The sequence below is a fragment of the Lissotriton helveticus genome, chromosome 11 (assembly GCF_964261635.1).
Source record: "Lissotriton helveticus chromosome 11, aLisHel1.1, whole genome shotgun sequence".
Lineage (NCBI taxonomy): Eukaryota > Metazoa > Chordata > Amphibia > Caudata > Salamandridae > Lissotriton > Lissotriton helveticus.
The window spans coordinates 1,034,455,957-1,034,481,795 of record NC_136072.1 but is presented as its reverse complement, the minus strand read 5'-3'; the positions used below and the strand labels follow the sequence as shown (position 1 = coordinate 1,034,481,795).

The 25,839-nt window shown below is 49.2% G+C and overlaps 1 protein-coding gene across 19 annotated transcripts in view; it reads right to left on the bottom strand.

Moving 5' to 3' along the window:
- Positions 1–25,839, bottom strand: part of ATXN2 (ataxin 2) — a 1,876,777-nt gene that overhangs the window by 431,758 nt on the left and 1,419,180 nt on the right. For all 19 annotated transcript variants that reach the window (XM_078667457.1, XM_078667461.1, XM_078667458.1 and 16 more), the window contains one exon: positions 24,346–24,478. In XM_078667457.1, coding sequence (XP_078523583.1) covers positions 24,346–24,478 — 133 coding nt within the window. The remainder of the gene's footprint in view (positions 1–24,345; positions 24,479–25,839) is intronic.

Below are 25,839 nucleotides of genomic sequence, written 5' to 3'. Positions count from 1 at the left end.
TTGTTTGAAGTTTGTGTAAGTTCTGCGCTTCGAAGTTGCTGAAAAGTGTTTTTCTAGCCGGAGCGGAGAAACTTTCATTCGAACCCAGTGGCGAAAAAAAACAATCTAAGGATGGAGCCGATGCCCATGCGCAGTATTGTCCAAGTGAGGAGTCACCTATCTCGCGACTACAAAGACTTCTTCCAAGAAGACAACAACCTGCAATCATCCGAGCCCAACACCAGGTGGCGATCTAATGCATAGTGTACAATCTGCAGCTCACATGCCTCGAACACAGTAGTTAGTGTTAGATTCCTTACCTTAGAATATCCCCAGGTGTCAGACTGGATCTGGAAAGTTTTGCGTAGCAATACCCCTGCGTGTCGGTAGGCATAGTCTGCGGCTCCGCGTCCGTCGTCAGCATCGTGATCGCCGGGACAATGTCGTCGGAGTACTTAGACGCCGCCCTCACACGCTGACGTCAGTTCTTGTAGATAGCTTTCCGCACCAGGAACGCAGAGCCATTCCAGAGACCGACACTGGTGCCATGAAACTAGGGCAATGAAAGGGGATGTCCTTAACCCTAGATATCCGTTCGCAGAACGGGGAAGATGGGTGGGGCGGTAAGGAATCTAACACCAACTACTGTTTCTTACGAATTTAACGTTACTGAAGGTAAGTAACTTGTGCATCAGAAGGAAACAGGTTAGTGTTAGATTCCTTACCTTAGAATAGATACCCCAGCAATACCAACCCAGGAAGTGGGTCTGCGAACCAAGATCACACCAGAAAGTCCTGTAGAACGGAACGGCCGAAAAAGCCATCTCTCCGGACTTGGCTGTCCAGGCAGGAGTGTCTAGCAAACGTGTGCAGCGACGCCCACGTAGCTGCCTGACAGATGTCCTGCAAGGGGACTCCCCGACCCAGGGCAGTAGTAGCCGCCGTGGCCCGAGTGGAATGGGCTCTCAGCCCAACAGGAGGCTCCTTCTTCGCCAAGGAGAAACAGACCTTGAATGCACAACACGACCCACCGAGAGATGGTGTGCACGGCCCGTCTTGTCTTCGCGCCCACGTAACCAACTAAGAGCTGGGCGTCCAACCGGAACTGGCGTGTGGGGTCTAGATACAAGGAGAGCGCACGTTTTGGGTCCAGACGGTGTAGCCTCTCTTCCTCCTTCGAGGGATGTGGCGGTGGAAAGAAGGTGGGCAAGGTGATGGACTGCCCGATATGGAAGACAAGTTTTCAAGACAATTTTGTCCTGATGGACAGAAAGGAAAGGCGGATTAGAAGATAGAGCCTGGAGCTCACTCACTCTCCTGGCAGAAGTGATGGCAACCAGGAATGCAGTCTTGAGAGTCAGAAGACGAAGAGGGCAATTGTGAAGTGGCTCGAAAGGAGCGCACATCAAATAGGTGAGAACCAGGTTCAAGTCACACTGAGGCATCACAAAAGGAACAGGAGGAAACATGTGCGTGATGCCTTTCAAGAATCTATTTACAACAGGGGACTTGAAAAGAGAAGGCTGATTAGGAAGCCTCAAAAAGGCGGAAATGGCAGAGAGGTAGCACTTAATAGTGCCCAGAGCAGAGCCCTGCTGGGCAAGAGACAGAAGGAAGAGAAGAACCTCTGAAAGGGGGGCAGAGAGTGGATCCACAGCCTTTGCTGTGCACCATGCCACAAATTTGTTCCACCTGCAGGCATAAACCGTTTTAGTGGAAGGACGACTGGCTGCCAGAATCACATCACAGAAATCAGGAGGCAAGTCAAATGGCCTCAACTGCTGCCGCTCAATCTCCACACATGGAGGTGGAGGCTGGACAGGTTCGGGTGGACCGTCCCCTGCTGCTGCGACAGAAGGTCCTCCTGAAGAGGCAGACGAATCGGAGGATTGACTGACATGCTGAGTAGCTCGGGATACCAGTATCTTCGTGTCCAGTCCGAAGCCACAAGGATGACTTGTCCCTCATCACGCCTGATCTTCTTCAGCACTCTGGGCAGAAGCGGTATAGGTGGAAAGTCGTACAACAGACCGCAGCTCCACTCGCGACAAAAAGCATCTCTGAGCGAGCTCCGCCATGGAAATTCCAATGCGCAGAACTGATGACATTGCGCGTTCTCTTCGGTGGCGAATAGATCTAACCAAGGCTCTCCCCACTGCTGAAAGAGGCCTTGACCACGTCCCAGTTCCGACGCCATTCGTGATCCATCATGCACCGGCGGCTGAGTTTGTCCGCCCTGGCGTTCAGAGAACCTGTTAGGTGTTGAACCACCAGGGTGACGCTCTGGTGTTCCTGCCACTGCCAGAGGCACGGAGCCTCCTGACAAAGGGTACACAATCCCACCCTGCCCCGTTTGTTGCAGTACCACATGGCGGTGGTGTTGTCCGTGAACACCTGCACCACACTTCCCCGTACAGTGGGAAGGAATGCCTTCAGTGCAAGCCGGATCGCCCGCAGCTCCAGAAGGTTGATGTGGAGCCAGGACTCCTCCGGAGACCAGAGGCCTCTGATCACCCTCTCTCATGTGGCCACCCCCATCCCAGGAGGGACGCATCCGTCACCACTATGTGCTCCGGTTGGGGTAGGGAGAGAGATCTGGCGCTGACCCAATCGCGGTTCGTGAGCCACCACTACAACTGTTGCACAAGTTACTACTTGTGTAACTATATATCTGTAAGAGACATTAGTTGGTGATAGATTCCTTACCATAGAATATCCCCAGGCGTCAGACTGGATCCGGAAATGTTTTGAGTAGCAATACCCCTGCGTGCCGGCAGGCGTCGTCCGCGGCTCCGCGTCCGTCGTCGGCGTCATTAGCGCCGGAATGACGTCGTCGGAGTACTTAGACGCCGCCCATGCTCGCTGACGTCAGTTCTGATACACAGCTTTTCCGCGCCAGATACGCAGAGCCATGATAGAACCAACACTGGTGCCATGAAACTAGGGCCCTGAAAGGGGATGACTTTAACCCTAGATATCGGTTCGCAGAACGGGGAGGATGGGTGGGTCGGTAAGGAATCTATCACCAACTAATGTTTCTTACAGATATATCGTTACACAAGTAGTAACTTGTGCATCTGAAAGAGACACGTTAGTGATAGATTCCTTACCTTAGAATAGATACCCCAGCAATACCAACCCCGGTGGTGGGTCTGCGAACCAATAATCACACCAGAAAGTCCTGGAGGACGGAACGGCCAAAGAAGCCATCCCTCCGGACTTGGCTGTCCAGGCAGTAATGTCGTGCAAACGTGTGCAGCGAGGCCCACGTAGCTGCCTGGCAAATGTCCTGCAAGGGCACTCCCCGGCCCAGGGCAGTGGTAGTCGCCGTGGCCCGAGTGGAATGAGCCCTCAATCCAACAGGGGGCTCCTTCTTAGCCAAGGAGTAACATGCCTGAATACACAAGATGATCCACCGGGAGATGGTCCGCTTGTGCACCGCCTTTCCCTTCTTAGCGCCCATGTAACCAACAAAGAGTTGGTCATCCACCCGGAACTGGTGTGTGCGATCTAGATAGTAAGAGAGCGCACGTTTTGGGTCCAGACGGTGGAGCCTCTCTTCCTCTTTCGAGGGATGCGGAGGCGGAAAGAAGGTGGGCAAGGTAATGGACTGCCCGGTGTGGAAAGCCATTACAACCTTGGGCAGGAAAGGAGGTCTTGTCCGCAACACAACCTTGTCTGGATGAACAGAGAGGAAAGGAGGTGTGGAAGAAAGAGCCTGGAGCTCACTTACTCTCCTGGCAGAGGTGATGGCAACCAGGAAAGTAGTCTTCAAAGTAAGAAGACGGAGAGGACAGTTATGGAGCGGCTCAAAGGGAGCACACATTAGGTAAGTAAGAACAAGGTTCAAGTCCCACTGGGGCATCATGAAAGGAACAGGAGGGAACATGTGTGTGATGCCCTTCAAAAACCTATTTACAATAGGGGACTTGAATAAGGAAGGCTGATCAGGTACCCTCAAGGCGGAAAGGGCAGAAAGGTAGCCCTTGATAGTGCCCAGAGCAGAGCCCTGCTGGGCAAGAGAAAGAAGGAAGAGGAGAACCTCAGAAAGAGGGGCAGAGAGTGGATCCACAGCCTTTGCTGTGCACCATGTCACAAATCTGTTCCACCTGCAGGCGTATACTGACTTTGTGGAGGGACGCCTGGCTGCCAGAATGACATTACAGACTTCGGGAGGCAAGTCAAATGGCCTCAACTGTCGCTGCTCAATCTCCAAGCTTATAGGTGGAGACTGGACAGGTTCGGGTGGAGAACCGTCCCCTGCTGCTGCGACAGAAGGTCCTCCCAAAGAGGCAGACAAATCGGGGGATCCACTGACATGCTGAGTAGCTCGGGATACCAGTATCTTCGTGCCCAGTCCGGAGCCACAAGGATAACCTGGGCCCGGTCGCGCCTGATCTTCTTCAGCACTCTGGGCAGAAGTGGTATAGGCGGAAAGACGTACAATAGAACACAACTCCACTCGCGACGAAAAGCGTCTCCGAGCGAGTGCCGCCTTGGAAATTCCAACGCGCAGAACCGATGACATTGCGCGTTCTCTTCTGTGGCGAATAGATCTAACCAAGGCTCTCCCCATTGCTGAAAGATGCCTTGCGCCACGTCCGAGTTCAGACACCATTCGTGATCCATCATGCACCGACGGCTGAGTTCGTCCGCCCTGGCGTTCAGAGAACCTGCCAGGTGTTGAACCACCAGGGTCACGCCCTGATGTTCCAGCCACTGCCAGAGGAGCAGAGCCTCCTGCCATAGGGTCCACGACCCCACCCCGCCCTGTTTGTTGCAGTACCACATGGCGGTGGTGTTGTCCGTGAACACCTGCACTACACTCCCCCGGACAGAGGGGAGGAATGCCTTCAGTGCTAGACGGATTGCCCGCAGCTCCAATAAGTTGATATGGAGCTGGGACTCCGCCGGAGACCAGAGGACTCTGATCTCCGCCTCTCCCATGTGGCCTCCCCAGCCCTGAAGGGACGCGTCCGTCACAACCACGTGCTCCGGGTGGGGTAGGGAGAGGGATCTGCCACTGACCCAATCGCGGTCAGTGAGCCACCACTGCAACTGTCTCGCAGTGCCCTCCGAGATCAAGACATGATCGGACAGGTTGCCCTGATGCTGGGCCCACTGAAACTTCAGGTCCCACTGCAGAGCCCGCATCCGCCACCGGGCGTGATGCACCAGAAGGATGCAGGAGGCCATTGTGAGAAGTTGGCCTGATATATGATGCTCACTAGTTCTAGTGATCACCTTGTATCAGTCCAAACAACCCTTATGGTGATTGGTTGTAAGTCAACCTTATAGACCAGCTATCCTAATGGTAGCATGGACAAAGCAGTCTTAGGCTAAACTCTTTTGGCATGTGAAGACAGCTGTTTTACCACAATATAACCCCTTGAATACCAGATGAAAGGACACCACACAGGTTGTTTTGAAAATAAACAGTATATTCATTATTAACACCTCTGAACTCTTTATGAGGTCAGAGGGCTAAGCACATGACAATCTCTTACGAAAAATACGACAAGTTGCAAAAAATTACAATGATGCCCTAGGGGCACGACCAACCATATACTAAGTAAGTGGAATGTGAAAGTCGATAAAAGGAATGGAGCTGTCCAGAGGCTGTAGGATCGATGGGACCACGCTACACTAACTCTAGGTAAGTAATAGGAGGCCCACGGAACGCGTGTGCAGAGTGTGAACTCACACGCGAGATGCGTAACAACGTCTATGGACAGTACAGTTCAAGTTAAAGGTGAGTACGGACAATCCTGACTAGTTAGGATTAAAACGACTGTGGAACTGGACACTAGGACAGTTAGACTACCCTTGAGCACCGAAATGCTCTCGTTACCTCACCCACGGGCTGCGGGTGCATAGGTGCCAAAGTGTGTCGGGTTCTCGCGTTGAAGTCAATGGAGCCTGAAAGAAAACATGCTGCAGGCGACCAGGAGGAAGATGTCCGGTGCGATCCAAGGGTGGATCGGTGAAGAAGAGAACCTGAAAGCAGAGGGATCAGTGTTCAAAGTCACTAGCCAATGACCGGTGTGGAACCAGGAAGGAACCAGGTGCTGTCGTCGCGATCAGGTGCAGAGTGGACGCTTGACTCTGCAGCCACGTGGACCAGGAGGTATCTTCGATGACCAGGATGGAGGCATGAGCTGTCCCACGCAGGCACTCGCTGTCGGCGGTGTCGGATCCGGAATTGGAGTCAACAGGCCTTGGCAAAGGCAACCCACGCAGTGAGTGGAAAAGACGTCTGGTGTGGACTAGGAGAGTCCGGGGTGCCCCTCTTTTGGTAGGGAGCAAGGGCCAGTCTGGAGCAACCAGACCAGCAGCAAAGATTCAAAGGTTCGTCGTCTAGGAGGCCACTAGCCAGCCGGCAAGTGACCAGACAACGCGTCGAGCAGCAGACAAGCAGAAGGGCCCCACTCAGATCTCGTGGATGCTGGAGGGCTGATCTTCGGTGGAGGGGCTGCTCGGGGCTGGGGCTTCTCAGTCCCCAAAGCACTTGGTCGAGTTTACCTCGGGAGTCATGCTGGAAGCGAAGTGCAGTTTCTTTCAAGATGGCCGGTCCCACGTGTCTCGTAGCACCCACGGATCTCAGCTGTGCTGCAGATGTAGGTAGAGGTCGGAGAGGTCTGGGAATCCGGGTCTCGCCGGGCTCTGAAGTCTGGATCCTGGGAGGAAGACGACAAAGGGAAGCCGCTGGACGCTTGATGGTGCCTGCAGTTGCAGGGTGGACACTCCTTGCCCACAAGGGCGATTTCTTCAGTCTTCTGTGGAGCAGAACGTCGAAGTCCAGAGTTTCTTCTTGTAGAGTAGTTCAGGATCAATCTAATTTGGAATGGGACCAGCTCCTACCTTTATCCTGCTAAAGGGGGCTGCACTACTGACTAGGTCCCTCCCCTGGGTGGGACCAGGAAGGGGGGTGGTTACACCCCCTATCCTTTGTCCGGTTTCCCGCCAGAGCTGGGGCTGGAGTGCCCCAGCAACTGGTTTGAACCGGTGTATGCACAGAGCACCTTGTGTGCCCCAGGCATGTCTCATTCCTTTCAGGCCTATCCTACCCAATACACAAAATCCTGTCTGGGGTGGTGCTAGCACCTCCCAAGGCAGGAAACCCTTTGTCCAAGCCGCCCTCGCTGGAAGCACTCCCAGCAGCAGGAGGTCAGACTTGTCTGTGGTGGCAGCATCCATTTTGTGATGCCAAGGCTCGAGTTAACTTTAACCGGGGTTCACAGTTACATACATGTCGTGCCCCTCTAGAAGTATTGGCGAGGGGGTAGTATTCCAATTCGTATGACACCTTACTCGACATGTTTTGATAATGTTATACCAGAGTTGGCATTTAACCGCGAGGTTGATAATGCACTTAAGAGTATATGGTATAGCGTTATCATGGAACAGCTATAAGGACTTGGTTCCGCAAGCTGCAACCGGGCTCAGCTCATGCCAGAGCACCATCTCACATAATTCCAAGCACTCTGCCTTCAGGATTGATAAGGCCTTCCATAGGAGTGACTGATAGGAATATATGTGTCCATTTTAGGGTTAGATATAGGTATACTATATCTACAGCAAAGGGTGTTTACACCACCTTGCCCCAGCTGTCGTGCAGCCAGTTGCGTCAGTTTTAGGTGGCCAGCCAGGGGTGGCATAATACATGCTTCAGCCCCTGGTAGGCCCTGGGTACACCTATGCCCTGGGTACAGGGACTGACAAAGTGGCCCAGTACCAATTGGTAAATGCACCTAAAGTACATGGTTGTCAATTTAGAGAGAGAACAGCTAGGCTGTGGGTCTGATTAGCAGGCCCACAGCCAGGGAAAGTCGTAAACCAGTGAAGCAAAAAGCAAATATCTGGGGTGACCATAGGATTGCAGACCCCACTCTCCTACAGCCATCAGCCCCAGAAGCCGCAACGTCAACCTGACCGAGACTCGGGATTAAGGCTGAAAGATCGGAATCAGAGCCTGAATATCCGAACCCGCTGTTCGGGAGGATAAATCCGAAATTGCGCCGAGTCTAGAACCGCTCCAATGAAGAAGAGCTTCTGAGAGACATACAGTTGGATCTTCGGCACATTGATGGAGAACCCCAGCAAGTGCAGGAGGTCGGCCGTAGTCTGGAGGTGGTTGACGACTGTCTGGGGCGAGCCCGCCTTCAGCAACCAGTCGTCGAGGTAGGGGAAGACTGGCACCCCTAACCTGCGGAGATGAGCTGCGACCACCGCCATCACCATTGTAAACACCCGTTGGGCGCTTGTAAGGCCAAAGGGGAGCACGGTAAACTGAAAGTGCTCGTGGCCTACCATGAACCGCAGTTAATGCCGGTGGGCCGGCAGGACGGGGATGTGAAAGTAAGCGCCCTGCAAGTCCAACGCTACCATCCAGTCTCCGGGGTCCAGGGCAGCTAAGACCTGAGCCAAAGTCAGCATCTTGAACTTCTCCTTCAGGAGGAAGTCGTTGACGTTCCGTAGGTCCAAGATAGGGCGTAGGCCCCCTTTGCCCTTCCTGGGTACCAGAAAGTAGTGGGAGTAACAACCACACCCTACTTCTGGCCCAGGAACGTGCTCGATGGCCCCCTTGGCCAAGAGGGCCGATACTTCCTCTTGCAGAAGTTGCAAGTGATCCCCCGACAAGCGGTGGTACTGTGGTAGTATGGCTGGAGGGGTCGCCTCGAAGGGGAGGGAGTAGCCCCTTCGGACGATTTGCAGCACCCACCTGTCCGACGTGACAGTGCGCCAGTGGAAGAGGTGATGGCGAACCCTGCCACCCACTGGCGTCACATGGGCCTGAAAACACGGACTAGGAAGCTTTTGAGGCAGGTGCTGCGGAGGGAGGTGTGGACTGGCCTCGCCGTTGTCCCCGACCACCGTTACGGCGGTTTCCACGGCCCCACCGCGCTGTTGAACATTCTGCGGTGCGTGGCTGGCAGCTCGTGTGGGGGCGCCCCTTCCGTGGCCACGAAAGGAGCGAAAGGCACCCGATTGCTGGCATGGGGCTGAGAGGCCCAAGGACTTGGCCGTAGCCCTGGAGTCCTTAAAACGCTCAAGCGCATGAGGCGACGGCCATCAAAGGGCATGTCCAGAAGAGAGGACTGGACATCGGCCGAAAAGTTGGCAGTCCTCAACCAGGCGTGGCGTCGAACCGCCACCGTCGTTGCCATCGCCCTGCCCAGTGAGTCCGTGGTATCCAGCCTACACCGGATGGAATAACGCGCTGCATCTCGACCCTCCGCAAGGGCTTGGGCGAGTTTAGCCCGGACCTCCTCCGGGCATTGTGCCAGCACGTCCGCGACCATGTCCCACAGGGTGTGGGTGTAGCGGCCCAAGAGGCATGCGGTATTGACAGACCGCAGTCCCAAACTCAGGGACGAGAACACCTTCTTCCCGAACTGCTCGTACCTCTTGGATTCCCGATCGGGCGGGGCCGTCGGGAATGCGGTCTGGGAAGTAGAGGCCTGGATGACCAGGCTCTTGAGGGTGGGATGGGTGGACAAAAAGCAAGGGTCGCCCGGAGCTGGATGGTAGCGTCTGGCCACGTTCCTATCCATAGGCGGACTTGGACCAAGTGCCCACAAAAACGTCACACAAGGCCTCATTAAACGGCAGCAGAGGCTCACTGGAGCTTGCCTGCGGTTTAAGGACCTCAGTGAGGAGGTTAGTACTCACGGCCGCGACTGGGAGCTCAAGGTTTAAGGCCTTGGCTGCCCTCGTCAACACTACACTGTATGCAGCCCCCTCCTCCGTAGCCACGGTAGGAGGGGAGACAAATCCAGTGTCTGGCGAAGTGTCAATACCACTGGCCTCCCCAAGCTCATATGTCCAGTCCTCTTGAGACTGGCACTCCTCTGCCAGAGGGTCCGCAGACCCCTCCCAATCACCCTCGTCAACCATCTCCTGTAGAACAGGGTCAACAGACGGGGCCTCCTCATGGAAATAAAAATCTCCAAAGGCCGTCAAGAGCGGCGCCGCTCCGGCGCCAGAGTCGGACCGAAGGGAACATTGGGGACGGCGTCCACAAGGGGTGCCGGGGGCGACACCCACGGGGCCGGCGCCGGTGAGGTCGTGAGGTCGACCGGCGACGACCCGGATCCGGAAGCGGATCCAGTGAGGTCCTGCGGCGCCGGGACCGAAGCACCCGACCCGCTAGGGCCTCCAGCCGGGGCCGCTGGGCCCGAAGGCGCCACGGGACCCGGCTGAGGAGGGAGGGACCTCATGGCCATGAGGTACCGCTCGACCTCCTCCGGCGTCGCGCCATGCCCAGGGACCCGAAGGTGTGGGGCAAGCGGCGACGCCTGCGACTCAGTCAGAGCCGCGTGGGTGGTGTCACCCGAACCCCCAGCCGCATTGCGCAAGCATCGGGGTGGGTCGGAGGAACGATGACGCCTCTCCGACCTCTCATGCCTCTTACCTGAGGACTTGGATCCCGATGACCGATGTCCACTCCCGGAGCTGCAAGGACTCCGACCCCGCGACCGGTCCCTCGACCTCCCGTGGGACGGGGACCTTGAGCGGCGCGGGGCAGACTGCCGGAGCTCGAGCCGCTTGCGGGACCGCTCCCGCCTAGCCTTCGACGTCAGGGCCTGGCAGTCGGAGCAGGTACGGTCATCGTGGTCGAGGCCTAAACATTTCAGGCACCGGCGATGGGGGTCAGTAACCGACATCAGTCGGTCGCACTTGGAACATGGTTTGAACCCGGGCATCCCTACCGGCACCGTTGGAGTCGAAGACTCGAGTACAGAAATTATCAAAAAGACCAAAAAGTTTAGTCAAAAAAGACTAAGGGGTAGCGCTTTTCCCGATCTGCGCTAGCTGGTGCGGAAAAAAGAAGAACGGACGTCAGCGCGCATGGGCAGCGTCTAAGTACTCCGACGACGTCATTCCGGCGCTATCGACGCCGACGACAGACGTGGAGCCGCGGACGACGCCTGCCGGCGCGCGCAGGGGTATTGCTACGCAAAAAATTTCCGGATCCAGTCTGACGCCTGGGGACATTCTAAGGTAAGGAATCTATCACTAACGTGTCTCTTTCAGATTTGCAGTGCCCTCCAAGATCCGGACGTGGTTGGACAGGTTGCCCTGATGATGTGCCCACTGAAACTTCAGGTCCCACTGCAAAGCCCGCTTCTGCCACCTGGCGTGATGCACCAGAAGGATGCAGGAGGCCATCAGCCCCAGGAGCTGTAGCGTCAACCTGACAGAACTCAGGATAAAGGCTGAAAGATCGGAATCAGAGCCTGAATATCCTGAACCCGCTGTTCGGGAGGATAAACCAGAAGCGCTCCGATGAAAAGGAGCTTCTGAGAGGGGCACAGGTGTGACTTTGGCACGTTGATGGAGAACCCCAGCGAGTGCAGGAGGTCGGCCGTAGTCTGGAGGGGGAAGACGACTGTCTGGGGCGAGCCCGCCTTCAACAACCAATCGTCGAGATAGGGGAAGACTGAAACCTCTAATCTGCGCAGATGAGCTGCGACCACCGCCATCACTTTAGTGAACACCCGTGGGGCGCTGGTAAGGCCGAAGGGGAGCACGGTAAACTGAAAGTGCTCGTGGCCTCCGGTGAACCGCAGGCAACGCCAGTAGGCCGGCAGGACGGGGATGTGGAAATACGCGTACTGCAAGTCCAACGCTACCATCCAGTCTTCTGGGTCCAGGGCAACTGGGACCTGAGCCAAAGTCAGCATCTTGAACTTCTCCTTCCGGAGGAAGCCGTTGACGCTCCGTAGTTCCAAGATAGAGCGTAGGCCTCCTTTGCCCTTCTTGGGTACCAGAAAGTAGTGGGAATAGCAAGCACGTCCTACTCCTAGCCCAGGAACGCGCTCAACGGCCCCCTTGGCCAAGAGGGCCGTAACTTCCTCCTGCAGAAGTCGCAAGTGATCCCCCGACATGCGGTGGTACTGCGGTGGCATGGCTGGAGGGGTCGCCTCGAAGGGGAGGGAGTAGACCCTTCAGACCATTTGCAGCACCCACCTGTCCGATGTGATGAAGCGCCAGTGGAGGAGGTGATGGCAAACCCTGCCCCCCACTGGCGTCGAATGAGTCTGAAAACTCAGTCTAGGAGGATTTTGAGGCAGATGCTGCGGGGGCAAGTGTGTACTGACCTTGCCAGAGTCCCCCGGCACCGCACGACGGTTACCATGTCCGCGACCGCGTTGAGGTTGGTTCTGCGGCCTGTGGCTCATTGGACGTGTAGGGGCGCCCCTTCCTTGGCCACGAAAGGGCCGAAAGGCGGAAGTTTGCTGGCGTTGGCCGAGGCCCAAGGACTAGGCCGTAGCCCTGGAGTCCTTGAAATGCTCCAGCACTGTCCACCTTGTCGCCAAAGAGGCGACGGCCATCAAAGGGCATGTCCATAAGGGTGGCTTGGACACCCCCCCGAAAAGTTGGCGGACCTCAGCCAGGCGTGGCGGCGAACCGCCACAGTCGTCGCAATCACCCTACCCAGCGAGCCCGTGGTATCAATTCCACACCGTATTGAATAGCGTGCTGCATCCCGTCCCTCTGCTAGGGCTTGGGTAAGCTTTGCCTGGACCTCCACTGGACAATGCGGCAGCACTTCCGCAACCGTATCCCACAGAGTGGGTGTAGCGGCCCAAAAGGCAGGCGGTGTTGACAGACCGCAACCCTAAACTCAGTGAGGAGAACAGTTTCTTCCCAAACTGGTCGTAACTTTTGGATTCCCGATCCCGAGGAGTGGTCGGGAATGCGGTCTGGGAGGTAGAGGCCTGGATCACCAGGCTCTCTGGGTGGGGTGAACGGACAGGAAGCTGGGGTCGCCCGGAGCCGGGCGGTGGCGTTGGGCCACGTTCCGATCCTCAGGGAGGCCTGTGGAGGGCTTGGACCAAGTGCCTAACAGAACGTCGGTTAGGGCTTCGTTGAACGGCAGTAGAGGCTCCGAGGAGCTTGCCTGCGGTTTGAGCACCTCAGTGAGAAAGGTTAGTCCTCACGGCCGCGACAGGGAGCTCAAGAGCCAAGAACTTGGCTGCCCTACACTACGCTGTAAGCAGCCCCCTCCTCCGTAGCCATGGTAGGAGGGGAGACAAATCTAGTGTCGGGCGAAGTGTTCAGACCACTGGCCTCCCCCAGCTCGTCTGCCCAGTCCTGGCTCAACTGGCACTGTAGTGCCAGAGGGTCCTCAGACCCCTCAGAGTCCCCCTCGTCATCCATCTCCTGATAGGCAGGAATAAATGATGGAGCCGGGTCGTCGGTGAAGGGTTCACCGATCGGCGTTGAAGATGGCGCCGGGCGGCTCCTGATCCGGACCGGGGCTAGTACCGGGGACGACGTTGTCCGGGGACGGCGTCGGGGGCGACACCCTTGGTGACGGCGTCAGCGGAGGGATCGTAAGGTCGACTGGCGTCGTCACGGATCCAGGCCTGGATCCTGAGGAGCCCTGCGGCATCGGGACCGGAGTCGTCGACGGCGCAGGGGCCAAAGCGCCCGACAGCGCCGGAACCGCCGGCCCGCTTGGGCTCCCGGACGGACCTGGAAGCGCAACCTCATGGCCGTGAGGAAGGAACTAATCTCCTCCGGCGTCGCGTGCAGCCCAGGGACCGGCGGGTGTGGAGCTGGACGTGGCGCTTGTGGCTCTGGCAGAGCCGCGTGGGCGGTGTCGCCCGAACCCCCGGCAGCGTCCGTGAGCGTCGGGGGGGAGTCGGAAGAGCGATGTCGCTTCTTCGACTTCTTTTTAGAGTGCCTCGACTTACCTGAGGACTTGGAGCCCGACGAGTGGTGTTGAATTGGCGAGTGGCGATGACTGTGGCCCCGCGACCGGTCCTTCGACCTCCTCCTGGACCGGGACCTCGAGCGGCGCGGGGCAGACTGCCAGAGCTCAAGACGCTTACGGGACCGCTCCCGCCTAGCCTTCGATGTCAAGGCCCGGCAGTCGGGGCATGACTTGTCATTGTGGTCGTCCCCAAGACAGTAAAGGCACCGACAGTGGGGGTCGGTCACCGACATCAAGCGGTGACAATCGTCGCAGGGTTTGAACCTGGGCATCCCTACCGGCACCGCAAGTAGAGGAATCTTCTCGAGAAAGATCCAAAAGAGATCAAAAAGTTAGTCAAAAATTGACTAGGAGCACTGCTCTTCCCGGATCTGTGCTTGCAGGTGCGGAAAAAAGAAGAACTGACATAAGCGCACGAGGGCGGCGTCTAAGTACTCAGACGACGTCATCCCAGCGATCACGATGCCGACAACGGACGCAGAGCCGCAGACGACGCCTACCGATGCGCAGGGGTACTGTTACGCAAAACTTTCCGGATCCAGTCTGACGCCTGTGGATATTCTAAGGTATGGTGTTTCTTTCAGATACGACACTGGCATCTGCTACAACAAACACCCAGTTTGACTGACCATCTCAAAACGTACCCAGAAATGACCTTCAGAAGAGCACCCAACCTAAAGAGTCTCCTGTGCAAATCAGAATTTGAGGACAAAAGGAAATCCGTTACCTCATTTCTAGACAGACCACGAGGGTTCCATACATGTGAAAATTGCAGCATTTGCAAATTGAGCAGAAGTAAAATGACGCAGGTACTTCTGACACAAGGAAAAGAGTTCATCATCAAAGAATGGATTGACTGCAATAGCAAATTCACCATCTATACAATCATCTGTCCCTGCAATCTCCCTTATATTGGGAGCACGATAAGACCACTGCGCACCCGGATCAAGAAACACTACCGCAACATACACAAGTACATCACTGGACATCCACTCACAGAACATTTCTCAGAGAAAAACCCAAACAAAAAAGACTTCACCTTCTTCGGCTTAGAAATTGTTCACCCAGCAAGAAGAGGGGGAGACCATGAACGGTAACTAAGGAGACGCGAAAGTGAACTTATCCTAAAATTCAGAACAGTGACCCTTGGGCTAAAAAAAGACACAGAAATGCATGTGTGGCTAGGAGAAGATTAGCACACAACTTAATATAAGTTACAGGACTCTGTTCATACAGTACTAATCACCCCTTGTTCTCCCTACCCTTTGTTTCTGTAAAGCGCTCTGTTATCTGCAAAGATCTTGTTCGCGCTATATAAAACTTTGAATAAATAAAATACCCACATCCCACATGTCTGTATCCTCTGTATGGGACCCCTTGGTTGTATACATATTATTTATGAACACGTTTTGCTCCCTACATCATATATGCCTTTTTCCTTTCTCTCTGTTGAAAATGCCTTAAAAACGTTTCATGTAACTAGCCCTGTAATATGACCATCCCTTAGGCACTCTTTCTTGCACAACAGCCCCGAATTCTGACGTTGTTCATAGAAGATAGCTATCTCTCCCCCCCTCCCCCAGACATATACATATTGTACATACATATGTAGAAACAGCTCGTAGCAGTAGATACAACGTCCTGATCCCCACCTTATACATGTTTCTTTGGGCCACAGCCAGATGAATCACATTCTGCCCATTATTTACATTATTCTCGCAATATTTGAGAAACGTAAGTAGTCACTTAACCTCGATAGGCCCACCGACCCTGAATTAGAGCTCATAGACCTTGCAATTTTGGGGACACCCTTCTTACCATCATGCTTACTGCACGCTCAGCGCACCAACCCCAAACCAACGCCCAGAATTCACTAACCATCGCACTACCTTCTCTCACCACCAACAATTGGATGTTTTCATTTTTTATTTATTTCTTGATGCCAGCCATCGAGCCGTATAACTTAACCACGGTCCACATATACAATGAATCCTTGACCAATTAGATCATGCCCAACCTAATATGGTGCCCATAGACCCACGACCTATCGTTGAACTTCCGGGTCACGGACCGGAAGCTTTCTGGCTCGCCTCCTTAAAATGGCTATGCCCTTGGAGTTCAGGTAATCAACCTACCTGACCACGACAACTCGGACTGGCATTACGCCGATATCATAGAGGTAAGCGAGGCACCCCGAGCCAAATTCTCCTTTAGAAGTATTACCTCTGCCACCCCTTTCTAGATAGTCACCCCCGTTGTTTTTATTTTTCTCTTACATTATGCAGAGTATCCACGAGTCCAAATTCAGAATAAGGACGACCTGAAATTATTGTTAAATCAATTTCCAAACGGTAAGCGACGAGATACCCACCCCTTACGCCGCCGAATTGTTAAAATCACCCCCAGTTAGCATCACCATACTATCGTCATCAATACAGACAACTGATCCAACCCCTAAAATCTCTCGAGGCACATACTCTATCCACCCAAGGCACAATAGCAGCACAATCAACCTCAGACCTGGCTAGAAATCCTTTATCTAGACCTCATTACCTTCCTAGTGACACCTCCCATTTGGGTAACGAGTCACCTTTCACTCTTCACCCAATGCGGTAACGCTTCCACGCGGTCAAAAAGCCATTCAATACCATCTGCCTGACATACTTTCACGATAGTTTTTAATTTGCATTATATATACACCCACTCCATGCCTTCATTAAAATAGCAGTGAAAGCCCACGTTAATCACATGTATAATATAAGTGGAGGTCTCCTTCCAATCGTTATTTACTAGGCGCCTTTCTCATCCTAATTATAATCTCCTATTCTCATCCCGATGCTCATCCTGCCCGCCTCGGATACAACAAACATGAAAACATCATAACCATAAATATTTGGTACAAATCTGTTCCTGTTTTCTTTATCGTATCCTATAACTCACCACTCTGTCTCTAAACACCACTATTATTGTAAATTCACGTATAAAACTTTGAGCTATTGTTTTTTTGAAAAACAATTGAAAATTTATGATTGTCATACTGCTTCACCCATGTGATTTCTTTACTTTCTCGACCACGTTTGATTGCACCATTTTCCGCCGACCTGTCGTGCCCTTCCCACTCTTTGTTCCTTCTGTGTTACTCCGTATTTAACTAATTCCTCACTCACGCTATATACATGATTGTTGACTACCCTGTCAAACTTGTTCACCCCAATTTCTGGACGACAATATACCTAAACATATAATTCAATCACCAAATGAATGCACGGCCCTACTAATTAACACAATTTGCGCGATGATCCCCACATTTTAATACCTGTCCTTTTACGATTGTGCCTGTGTTTCAATTTCCAAACTGTTGCTAAATGTTTATCTGGACTATGCACACAATTAACTCCATCAATGCTTAACTCTCATCATTACGCCAAATTTTGACCATTTTGTATATGATACTATATGATACAAATTCCGTACTACCCGAATCTAATGTCTTTTGCCAATATCGGTTTGGACTATACATGCACCCATTATACCTTCCTGTATTTCTCCTCTTCTACATGATGGTACTTGAAACCATATGATTCTAATATTATGATGTTTCAAATGTTGCCTGCTACTCTCACCTTCTCTCTCTTCCCTTCTACCCTTTGATTTCCTCCACCATCACTAACTACACATGCATGTCCATATTCCTCCACCGGTGTTTTTATCAACCATGTTTCTACTATGCCTTTACTTTTATACTCTTATTCTAACCACGTTGTGGTGTATCACTGAACGAACAAATCTTTTTGTCCATACTATTCTACGTTCCTCAAGTTGTGCTCGTCTTCCCCTTTTCTCTTTTCACCCCTCCTGACTTGCCCTAATTCCTCAACTCCCTAAACATCCCTACACAACCTAACAAATCTCACCCTCGCTCTCTCTCCTCTACCCTTCTTAGACCATTTGGGTTAACATCCTTTCTTCTTCCTTCTTCGCGGGGTCAAACACCAATATTTTTCTACCTGTTGTAATAATAATTTTCTGTAACTTTTTGAATGTCTGTACAGCCTTGAGGAAGCCCCAGGCCGGATGACCATGTAAGGGGTGAAATACGTGTTGGCTGTTTTCCTACTCACTATTCAGAATATAGTGACACCTAGATAAAAACTACAAAATGAAACAATGCGTATTCTGAATTTTTCCATAAAAAACTATAAGAAACAAATCTTGCCTTGACAAACCCTTCGCAAACAAACTGTACATACTAACCTAAACAAGAAGACTACAAATAAAGTGAAAGTGACAAGCTTATTTAGAATGCAGAGTGCTTTAGCACCAATTAATTCTCCAGTCCTGCCTTGTGCTGACCAGGTATATACACACATACTTGCAAGGAGTTCTGGAGGACCAACCAGAAGACAATGTTTACCTCAACGAGTTAGCTAAAATAAAGATGATAAAAACAAAGTTGTGACGGATTCAGTTATACAAACATATCATATGAAACTATGCTGCCACCACTCAACAGAATCGAGGAACAAGAGAAAAGAAGCAAAGGACAAAAAGCAAATAAAAACTAATCAACAGCAAACCTAATTTGATCAGACATCAATGCTAATATGGACTTACTCCTACAAGGACTTCCTACCCTTCATGATTTGCTCAGGGCATGAAGAAAAACACTGATCTAATTCAAGAGATACAGGTCATCCAGAAAGACTTTGGAGAACTCACAAGAAGAGTCAAGAAAACAGAAGTAACAATAAGCAGACTGGAAGACGGAAAATACAACACCAGAAAACAAACTGACATACTAACAAAGAAAATAGAAAATTCTGGACACATATCTCAACAATCTTGACATCAGGGGCTAAAAAGGGAATTTGAGAATCTTTGGGAAAAAAAAGGATCAGAAGAGAATGCAAACCTATGCACACAACTTCTAGATACAATATTTTTAATTAAAGACTTTGAAATCGAGAACCTCACAGGATACCATCTGCAAAAATGCACCAGAAAAACAAAATCATAGGAAACAACCTAAGCCTATGGTTTTCGAACTGTTACAATACAAACACACCAAGGGGATCTTAGAGTACAGAGTGAAATCTTACATGTCAGCTGGAGTAGTGCCCAAGGCTAGGCACAGACATGGTTTAGTACAGCAAAGATTTTCTAGCACTAATAAAAAAAAAGTGAGAGCCAATTATCCTTTTCTTTTTTATTGGCTTATCGATATTTAAGATTACCTATAGCAGTATGTTTTCAGAATCCAGGAGCCCATTTCAGATTTACAAACATTTATTGCGACTATTACACAAACAGAGACGGACAATTCAATAAAGGGTAGGTAACTACTTTCAATGCAGTGAACCACAATAATTGTTTGTGGGTAACTCTTAATTGATTTGTGATTACCTATTTAACGTGTCTTATCTCTTTACAGACTAGCAGAGTACATGTTTCAGTTCAAAAGTAACTAAAGTCCATATTTTCAATGTTGTGTTATGTTTAATAAAGTTAATACTCTATCATTACTGATTATTCTAATCACAGCATTGCAACTAGCAGATTACTAGCCTGTTGAACAGATGTATTGATCTAGATAATTTGCATTGGTCACCTGGAACTAAAATAGGCATTACTGACAGTCTGAAGAAGAATTCAGTTGAGAAAGTGAGTGTCACTTAATAATAGTAACCAGTGTAATCATCGGACACAACTGAGAGGGAACTCAGTCTTCAGTTGGCTGCTCGTGGCTACTAAAGCAATATCATTGGAAGAAGGATACAAGTGTGGAGGTGGAAGGGGCCTAATCACTACTAATAACATTACTTTGTCTCTTCTAATACTAGCCTTTCATTTTTCTATCCCTATCAGCACTCACAATGCTATTTGTAGGGCAAAGGAGATTACAAAATGATGGGTGGTAAAGTTCAACCCTGCTATTCATAACAAACCCAAAACATCATACAACCCATTGCCTGTAAATATTACACCGAAGGAGAGTCTCCTGTTGAGGGCACTTAATTGGTTAACTTTAATTTGAGCTGGCTGAAAGACAAAAATAAGACGATCTCCATGTTCATTGTTGCATAACCAAGATTTGAAAGTCCCCTCCCTGAAAACCAAAGGACTTAATCATCCAGTAATGTGAAAAAAATTAATTACTATTACAAATGTAAGTATATAATCCTTTGCCAGAAACCAGGATTTGTGTCTCAGAAGCACTTCAAATGGGGACCCATTAGATCAAAGAATCAACATATGCCCACCCAAAGAAAAAGAAAAATCGATTAATTACTCTGATATATAAGAAATCAGGTCTGTCTTTGATATCAATCATACCTGATACAGATGGGAGTTCGTTGATCACAAGATTAAAGACTACTAACAGAGCTTAGTTTTCAATTCTTATGCACAAACTATTGATTCCCTGACATTCTGTGAAATCTTAATAAGGTCATGTATTACCTCTGAAAAGGTACTGAGATCATTATTGGAGATGATTTCCATACTCTTATGTGACGGAACGCTTGACAGGAAATGCAACTCCAAATTTAGATATAACAGATTGCAAGCACAGATGGCTACACCTACTTAAACCCATTAGTGTTGTAGATGTTTGGTAGCTTTATAACCTAACCAGTAGAGATTATAAATTTTACTCACACAATCCGTCGTTCTTATCAAACTACCTATTAACATGCGAAACACACGCCGGAAAACAGCTGTCTCAGATTATGCTTGCATCTCCTTTGACTACATTCTAACCAAAGCATCACCAAATTTGCGGGAGTGGCGTAGGAATTACTCCATCATCGATGAGAAGAGCAACAACGAACATGAAGGCCATTCAGCATTTCACATACGATAACCAACATAATGAAGTATCACCAGAACTACTTTGGGTAACTATTAAAGGCATTATGCTCAACACTCTGGATGCAATTTTAATAAAAAAGGACAGTTTAGTACTAAACCGCAATACTTTACATTACTCAAAGCCTTGAAATTCTATTCCGAAGCTGTTGGATATTGTATCAATGCAGCTGTTCTGAGCGGAGATAGAAACTCACTCTTTTAGCAGTACCATTAGTACTACAATGGTTGATATTGCAGTCTTAGGTGAATCTCGAACTAATCCATCAGACAATCAAATCCCATTAAACCGATGGTCAATGAGACTTAGGCTATATTTTAAGAGTCCTTGTATCTTACAGCTCTAGTAAACACAGGCAAACATTACCAAATACCAAGCAATGATTTCAATTGTGAGACAGGCATCTCTAATTCTTCAACAGAAAATGTGAGAGTTAGTCAACGCCTGACAGTCCTAAATTTCAACATTTTCAAAAAGACGCAATTGAAGTTCCAATCTTATATACTATCAAGAAAGCCAGCATCAATGGAAGAGAGTCTTGCTTGCCACCTGGTTTAATCAACAAACATGTCGATAGAATCCTAAACAAATGAGACAAGAATGACCAAATAGAGGAAGGCCTGAGTTCATTACCTAGAAAGGAGGTAAGTACTATATCAGCTCTTTGCGTCCTTGCCCCACAAAAGCAATCTGCGGGACCACCGCAGTCACAAGAACCACTTCAAGAAGTTGAAAGGTGAATACCCCAAACTGATGAGAACTACCATTCAGTCAATACACAATCTGCTTAAGCAGCTGATGTTGGATATAAGATAGATGAAAACATCAAAAACTGATATTGCTTTACAAAGTGAAGCTAATCTGGAGATTATAGATGGAATTTCTGAACAAAAGATGTTAGGAGCTAGAAACATGTTTATCGACCATAGAAGATATTTGGAGCACTCAGCAGGCGGAATGGTTTCTTAGCTGTAATCCCAGTTCTCTCTCGCAGAAATCTCCAGCAAAATCCTATGCACTGAATAGTCCTGCCCACATGTGGGGACCCCAGAGCTGTTCTTTCAAAGACACATTTACTATGCCTTACTCTTAAAATACCAAGAGGCATGTGACACAAATGTTAAGTTTTTGCAGCTTTAAAAGAGGCTATATTGCCAATCATATTGAATTACTTTGCAGTAATTTTTTAGATAAAATATCTTTAAGCCTTTAAAAGTCACTAGAGGAAATTAAAAGGAGATCTTCAAAAAACGCCCTTCACAAACTCTTTTTGCTTCTATTTAAAGTAAGAGAAGGTGCAATAAATGGCAATGTAGTTCTACAGGCTGCAGCAAGGAAAACAACGAGAATAGGCCACTGCCTTAGGATTCATCTGGGTACAGTCATCAAAGACTCTGTAGTCAAAAGACCTGTTTGCGACAGTCCCTACATGGTTCAAACCCTGTTGTCTTAAAAGGATACATTTTCGATAGCAAACAGGTAAAGGTTTGCTGAAAAGGGTATCTAGAAAAGATCAAAGGGAAGCTCTGAATCCGCGTCTGAATGCAGGGAAAGAAAGGAACTGGTGTCAGCACGCACTGGTAGCACTAAGATGCATCGCTTCTAATTATGTCTGAAGAGGAATAACACATCTGCGAGGAGCTGCACAACACCAATCTCTGCGTGCATGAGGACTACTTTACAGTTTCCAAATCCAGCCTGAGGGCTGGGGAATATTCACATGGTAAGGAATCTGTGGGTAGAAGTATCCATCAGAAAGTGAAATGGTTTACAAATCAGCTGCTTCATAAGATAAACTTAACCCACAAGGCATCACAGAGTTCCACATTCTGACCAGATATTTTTAACTGTATGGCCTAAAGGCCCCTCGTATCTAAGGTTCAGCTGTTATGTGAATGCAGAGAACCTTGTGCTGTAATTCAGTGTTTATGTCGGGTACGTGTAGCACATGCTGCAGTAGTAGGACTTTGTGTGAGTGAGTCTGAATACTGAAGTGAGATCCATTTTGGATGCCACTGCTTTGGCATTGCACAAGATGGAGGAGGAGGATAGCTTTTCAAGATAGTTGAAGAGTAGTTTCTTCAATTCCTGTGGCTGAAGGGCGATGATTCAAACAATGAACTGAGGAGGATTCTGACAGGGCTGCCTTTACAAATCCCATTAGGATTTCTGTTAGGAAGGGGTGCTGATTAGTTTATCTTGAGAACTATTGTTTGATTGATGGCATGGTTGCAAAGTAGGACTTTGGTTTCTATTCTGCTAGCAGAGTATGTTTCTGGTCAGGCCTTCCCGGTTATCTATCCTGGATTGTTACTTCAGAGATGCTCCTGGAGGAAACCACCTCATGACTTCATGACAGCAACTGCTTTGGCGAGAGAGTTAGCCCAAGCAGGGCTGCCACTGCAACTGTGACAGCCTGGTCAGGCAGAGCCTAACTTCATTCATGTGGCCTGACAGGCTGCAGCAGCTGGATCTGCAATTGCGTAAAAGTCCTGGGGCCGTCACTCACTGCTGAACTGAGTGCAAGTGGTCATATGCACTAAGATGATCACTGCACCTGGCCTCCTGGGCAGCCCCTTAGACTTCCTCCAATTGCCCCAGGATTCAAACTGCAGAAAGATGGCAAGGCTGTCGGATCCTTGATAGATGAGTGCAAGAGTCTAACTTGTTACCACAACACCAACAAGGTTAAGAACTGCTGCAACACGTGAACTGTGTGCGCCTTTCTAGGAGGGGTTAGCAAAAAGGTGATCAGTGGATGAAGCACCATAAGCTACAATCATAACCAGGGTCACTGATCTGCATACTGGATTAAATTTTTCAATATTTAGTACTGCTGTGAGATTTTAAAATTACGTTTTTCTAAGAAGACAATCACTGGGCTGGAAATTGAAGTTACTGTGTCTGTTGGCTGATTGTTGAGTTCTGAGCTTGCGTGCCTCATACTACATCCCTAAGAAGCCCATGACTGCTTGCCGGGGCTACTATGAGCGTCAAGTACGGAAAAGCCTGTACTTGGCCCAATATGCAGAGCCATAGCAGAACTGGCATTCAAAAGGCGTTTTGGAATTGTACATGGTTTAGTGCTCACAGAAGCTAGGCTAAAATGAAAATAGCATACATTGAGGAAATTGTCCCTGTAAAACATACACAATCCCATGCTTGTAATTCCTAACCAATCATAACAAATTCTGGAATTTGTATTAGAAACTGAATCAAGTTTGAGGCAGAAGTTTACCAACTTCTAAACTTCCGATTTCTTAGTTTCATTTTTTTAAACATTAATTTTCATGTATTCTTTAATTAAAAGTGGTCCAAACAATTTTTGAAAGTATATATTCTGATTAAAAGATTTTTTTAAATTCATTTTTAAGGTTCTCTTTGCTTCTGTAACATTTTAGTAAAGATATCATGAACATGGTGTAGCTGTTTAAAAGGTCATTTATGTATTTTAAATACTATGTAATAACATACGTTTGCCATTCTAGTAACAGTTTTTATATTCATTGAAATGGTCTCATGACTTTTCAAAAAAGATTGGCCTATGCTACAAATTACATTGATGCATCACACCAAATAAGGTTTTGAGGGAATGTCTGGATTCATGCATTGATGAACATCAAAGCATACAACGTAATTTACTAAATTAATGAACAACATTGTGAAAATTCATGAGGTGTCTCAGGGAACATGTTAAAGATATGAAGTATGTAAACAATTGCATGCCAATGTCATTTCCATGGTGTACTTTCAAGATATAAAAGTCTCCTACCATACATAGCATGTGTCTGCTCATGTGTACCATATTGCGTTCCAGAAGATGAAACTAAACCAGGCTGTGCATGTGTTGGTGGCGCCATCATTCTTGCATTTCCTTGTATTACAGGACTGTAAACATGAGGATGCTGTTAAGAAAGGACATACATATAAACAAAGTCTAACCAGGTGGTATGATTTATAGCATTTCAAAATAAAAATGCACGCAGGACAACGGCATAGGTATGGAAGCAAGGTTTTGCATTACTGAATACAGATTTATTCCTCGTTGGCTTCTGAGACCTTAATATTTCTTAAGTTTTGGAGATGCAGACGTGGAAGATCTTAGAACTATTTCTGAAACTGTATGCTTTGGCACAGGTTCAAGTGCTGTATGCAGCAGACTGCAGGACATTGGAACAAAGCATACTATTGTATTAACATTAACTCATACTCATGAAGAGTTAGGGTCAGTTACAGAAATTAGGAAATGTAGACAAAAATGGTTTAAACAAACAAGTTACTTACCTTTGGTAACTATATATCTGTAAGAGACACAGATTAGTTATAGATTCCTTACCTTATAATTACCCCAAGGCGTCAGACTGGATCCGGAAAGTTTTTAATCAGCAGTACCCCTGCACGTCGAAAGGTGGCGACGGTCAGCTCCGCGTTTGTCGTTAGCGTTGTGGTCGCCGGGATGACATCGTGGTAGCTAAGTAGACGCTGCCCTCGCGCGCTGACGTCAGTTCTGTACACTACGTTCCACGCCAGAAGCGCAGAGCCATGCAAGACACTTACCATTATGCACAAAACTAGGGCCCTGGAAGAAGTCCTTAACCTGAGAAATCAGTTCACAGAACGGGGAGCATGGGTGGGGAGGTAAGGAATCTTTAACTAATCTATGTCTCTTACAGATATATCGTTACCGAAGGTATGCAACTTGTTAATCTGAAAGAGACAATTAGTTTTAGATTCCTTACCTTAGAATAGATACCACAGCAATACTAACCCCGGAGGTGAGTCTGTGAACCAAGTTCACACCAGAAAGTCCTGGAGAACAGAACGGCCAAAAAGCAGTCTTTCCGGACTTGGCTGTTCAGTTAGTAATGTTTTGTAAACATGTGCAGCGATGCCCTATTAGCTGCCAGACAGAAGTCATTGAGGAAGACTCCACGTCCCAAAGCAGTGGTAGCTGCCGTCGCCCTGGTGGAATAGGCCTGTTGGCTCACTGGAGGCTCATTCTTTGGCAAGAAATAGCAAGCTTTGGTGCACAAAACAACCCATCTAGAGATGGTCCGTTTGAGCATGGGCCAACCTTTTTTAGCACCCATGTAGCCACAAAGAGCTGGGCATCCACCCAGAATTGGTTTGTGCGATCCAAATAAAATAAAAGCGCAGATTTAGGATCCAGACAGTGGAGCCTCTCTTCTTTGGAACGATGCGGACAGAAGGTGGGCAAAGTGATGGTCAGTCCAATGTGGAAAGAAGTAACCACTTTGGGAAGGAA